At 47.1% G+C, this 4,021-nt stretch overlaps 2 protein-coding genes across 2 annotated transcripts in view; both read right to left on the bottom strand.

Annotated features, from left to right (window-relative positions):
- The window catches only part of PPTG_18934 (hypothetical protein), a gene marked incomplete at its 3' end in the record, with an annotated part of 1,406 nt that extends 770 nt beyond the window's left edge, over positions 1-636 (bottom strand). The window contains exon 1 of the mRNA XM_008917257.1: positions 76-636. Within this exon, the coding sequence (XP_008915505.1) occupies positions 76-555 (480 nt within the window). The 5' untranslated portion in view covers positions 556-636. The remainder of the gene's footprint in view (positions 1-75) is intronic.
- Positions 637-1,088: 452 nt separating this feature from the next.
- Positions 1,089-2,332, bottom strand: PPTG_18933 (glucokinase; the record flags this gene model as incomplete). Its single annotated transcript, XM_008917256.1, has 1 exon — positions 1,089-2,332. Exon 1 carries the CDS (start codon positions 2,142-2,144, stop codon positions 1,089-1,091), a length of 1,056 nt encoding a protein of 351 aa, XP_008915504.1. The 5' UTR covers positions 2,145-2,332.
- Between the last annotated feature and the right edge of the window lie 1,689 nt (positions 2,333-4,021).

Below are 4,021 nucleotides of genomic sequence, written 5' to 3'. Positions count from 1 at the left end.
CTGCTTGATGCCGAGCTCCTTCTCGAGACTGGCGCCGTCGATCTTCCAGCCGAACTCAACGTTGGTGAAGTCCACCGTGTTGTTGAGGATAGGACCGGCACAGGCCAGCACACAGGCCTCGGGCACGTGGTCCGTGAGCTTGGCCTCGTTCATGAAGAGGTGGCACACCTCGTTGAAGCTCGCGTGGTCCTCGTTGAGGTATTTCTTGGCGAAGATGGCATCACCCGGGGCGATGTTGCCCTTGAGTTGCGTGGCGCCGTTGGGGATCTTCCACAGCGACAGACGCGTGTTGGTGCCGCCGCAGTCGCCGGAGATGATGAGGCTGTAGTCGGACATGTTGTTAGAAAAGCTGGGGCAAATGTTTTGCTCTGGACACGGCAAATTCCGGAATGACCGAGGCAAATAAGGAGAGGATCTTATTTGCCGACGTGGCAAACTGGCGCGACTTTTTTTTGTGTGTGTTTGGTCTTGAAGTTGCTGTCTTCTGCACGTTTTCTGTCGCACAGAGTCTGAACTTTCACAATCTGTTGATTTCTCTTGACGGGAGTATGCCATACAGTAGGCCAGTTTAATTTGTGCTGCGTGCCCCAAAAAAAAAAAGAGATGGCTTCGAAATCTAGTGACCAATCCCAGCGCACAAAAGCGATTTTAGACCAATGAAAAGTTGCGTGTCAAGGTATGAGTACATGCTCGTCCTTGAGATTCTTGTCCATAGTTCTTCTCGAGATCTGCCGTCGCTGCTGCTTGTAAGACCGGTTAACACGAATGGGATGGAGTGTTTTTTTTTGCTCCCGGCCATGTGCTGCTGCCCGCGTGCGTGACGTCAGGCGGTTCACTTGATTCCTGTATCGGTCTGCTTCAACTCGTGCATAGACTGCGGTGGGCTGCTTGGGCTGTAAATCGAAGCAGACCAACTTGATGCAACTTGATACAAAGTGCATGGACTTGGCAGCACTGCGGGGAGACCTTGCACATCACTAGCAGCCTCGGGGACTTCAACGTCGGCAACTCAATGCAAACCACGTCGAACAGGACGCAACAAAGGAGTTTATTATCAATCACATTCGGTGCGGTATGTTGCAACTCTCCTATACCTCCTTCAGCAACTGGTACGCGTAGTAGTGGGCTCCACGTTCGCCCAAATCCTCGTTTAGGACCAAGTAGATGGGGCAAGCCTTGATTGCAGGACTCACACGACCCTTGTCGAACACAGACTTGAGGAAAATGTCCTTCTTAGTGAAGTAGTCCAGGTTCTTGGGGGCCAGACCACCCGTGATGTAGAAGCCACCGCGAGGCAGATACTTGAGCATCGCGTTACCAGCCTCGCGGCCATACGCACCCACGAAGATCTCCAGAGTCTGGTTGCACAGCTCGTTCGTCTTGGCGTTCTCACCGATCACCTTGCCCTGCTGCGTGTTGGCAGTCAGGAACTGCTCGTGCACCTTCGGGTCCACCTTCTCGGGGAACTTCTTGGCCAGGAACTCGTAGATCGTAGCCAGACCAGGGCCAGACACAATACGCTCCACCGAGAAACGCTGACTGCAGCCCAATTTCGTCTTGATCTCGTTGTACAGCTCGATTTCAATTTCGTCGGCAGGTGCAAAATCGGTGTGGCCACCTTCGCAGGCGAAGCACGAGTACTGGCCGTCCATACCAGGAGTCAGAAAGCACTCGCCAAGACCGGTACCAGCGCCAATAGTGGCCATAGGAGCAGTCTCGTCCTTAGGAGCGTCATTGAGCACAATGTACTCGTGTGGGCGTAGTGTAAGCAGACCGTAGCCCATCGCGGCGAAGTCGTTGATCAGACGAACCTTCTTGATGCCCAATTCCTTCTCAAGACCAGGACCATCGATCTTCCAGCCGAATTCGACGTTTGTAAAGTCAACCGTGTTCTTGAGAATGGGACCAGCGCAAGCGAGTACGCAGGCTTCAGGGATCTGGTCCACGAGCTTCGCTTCGTTTAGGAACAAGTGGCAGACTTCAGCGAAGCTGGCGTAGTCCTCGTTCAGATACTTTTTGGAGAAGAGCATCGATCCAGGGGCGATATCGCCCTTGGTGTGCTTGGAGTCCTTGGGGATATTCCACAGCGATAGACGCGTGTTGGTGCCGCCGCAGTCACCGGACATGATGAGATCAGTAGCCATGGCGCTTGAGTGATTGAAGAGTTGAGTCCTGGAAGGTGAATTTGAAAGTGAGGAACTGGTTCGCCAGAGCTCGTGGACATGTTTAAGTCAATCGCGTGCACGTGCTCAAACGCCAAACTCCGTCAGCTTTGGCGCGTGTACGCTACTGAATTGAAGTTGACACAGTACACTGCATCCTATCAAGCAACCAGACCTGATAATTTCAACATGCGTTGACAGGATGGATTATTTGGGTTATTCGGAACCAGCTCAAAAAAACTCCAAATTTGGGTTGTAATAATATAGGCTTGGTTGGCTTTATTAGACATAGTTCCAAAATCTTGTCGTGAAGCATGCTGATTGGCTCGGATGGCATTCAGACGAAAAAAACCCATTAGATTTTAATGGATTATTTTTCGTCTGAATGCCATCCAAGCATATATTATTACGCAATCGAAAGTTCTACAACGTTCGTTGATTTCTAAATACTGCAATTTTTGTACGATTTAGAAATGCTAAATTTCGTTAAAGTAAAATTCGTGTTTTTTTATCATAGACAATTTAGAAATGCAAAATTTCTTTAAAGTAAAGTTACAGTAGTTTTTATTGGCATACAACATTTCTTTTTGTTCTAAAACCGAATTTATTTTACATATAATATTCTGTAAGTATGGCAATAATACTTTTACTTCCACAATGTTTTAAATATTATTCGTAAACCCACATTTTACTTCAGAAGAACTACATCGATTAAGTGGGTGTATCGACTTATCGTGATTGCAATTAAGCTCACAATCAATAGGAAATTTGTACGTGCATAGTAGTATGTCGTGTTTAGGGACAATTATTAAAAGTGCTGGCATAAACTTTGGACACCATCTCAACAGACCTTCTCTTTAAGTTTTAGCTAGTTGAGAATAAAAGCTGGGTCTCCATAGCTTTCAGCTGTTGAGTGAAGATCAGGGACAACTGCAGGAAGCTTGCTTTCACTGCAAAAGCAATCATTGACCCAAATATCGCCTCTCTGTTTACACGGACTGCAAGTTTTACCATGAATTTACAGTTAAAACGTAGTTTTCGGTTTGCCGACTAGATAAAATACCCTAACCACGACATAACAAAATGTGGCATGGTGGAGTTTGTAAATTGAGCACAGAAGCTGTGTGACCCGAACCTACACTCGAATTTAATATAACGGTCTCACGTGACAAACAGCTTACAACTGGGGGAACTGCCATGTACGCTGGGCTCAGCTTCAGTTGTTGGGGACTTTGAACGCCTTGCGTTTTGTTGCGGTCTCTTATCGAACACAGATCCATCTCGATGATGTAAAATACGCGAGGGTCTGGATCACAGTATGATAGAGCAGCGTATCAGATGTGGTAGCAAGTCATGTAAGTCGCCGTATAAGTACAAGATAGTCTGGAGGATGCGGTATTGTGCCGCGTCGTCAACGTGGTGAATATACAGCAGAACCGACCACATTCGAGATGGTTAGATGGAGTGCCAAATATCAAATAAAACAATAACTACCAGTGATATAAAGGAATACATCTAACAGGAAGATACAGTCCCAGTAAGAGGGTACGCCACCCTAGCTCAAGTAGCAAAACAGCGTCTCAAATATCTATGGCTACTACAAGGAACGAATAACTATCGACAAGCAGTCAGTAAACCAATGGAGAAACGTCCTTTTGGTCATACCGGTAATCTCGTCACGCATTTTTCCTCAGGAAAACAGCTTACCCGGGCGCTCGCCCGGGGGAAATCGCAGTTCGTGGATGTTAAAGGAGTGGTATCGAATTGACCGCCCTTAAAATTGTTGTCATAAAACATGATACTTAATGAGTATCATCGTATCGTATTCTATTTCGTTTAAGGTTATACTACGTAGAATT

The sequence above is a fragment of the Phytophthora parasitica genome (assembly GCF_000247585.1).
Source record: "Phytophthora parasitica INRA-310 unplaced genomic scaffold supercont2.97, whole genome shotgun sequence".
NCBI classification, from domain to species: Eukaryota; Oomycota; class Peronosporomycetes; order Peronosporales; family Peronosporaceae; genus Phytophthora; species Phytophthora nicotianae.
The sequence above is the reverse complement of the archived record's forward strand: the minus strand, read 5'-3'. Positions and strand labels throughout refer to the sequence as shown.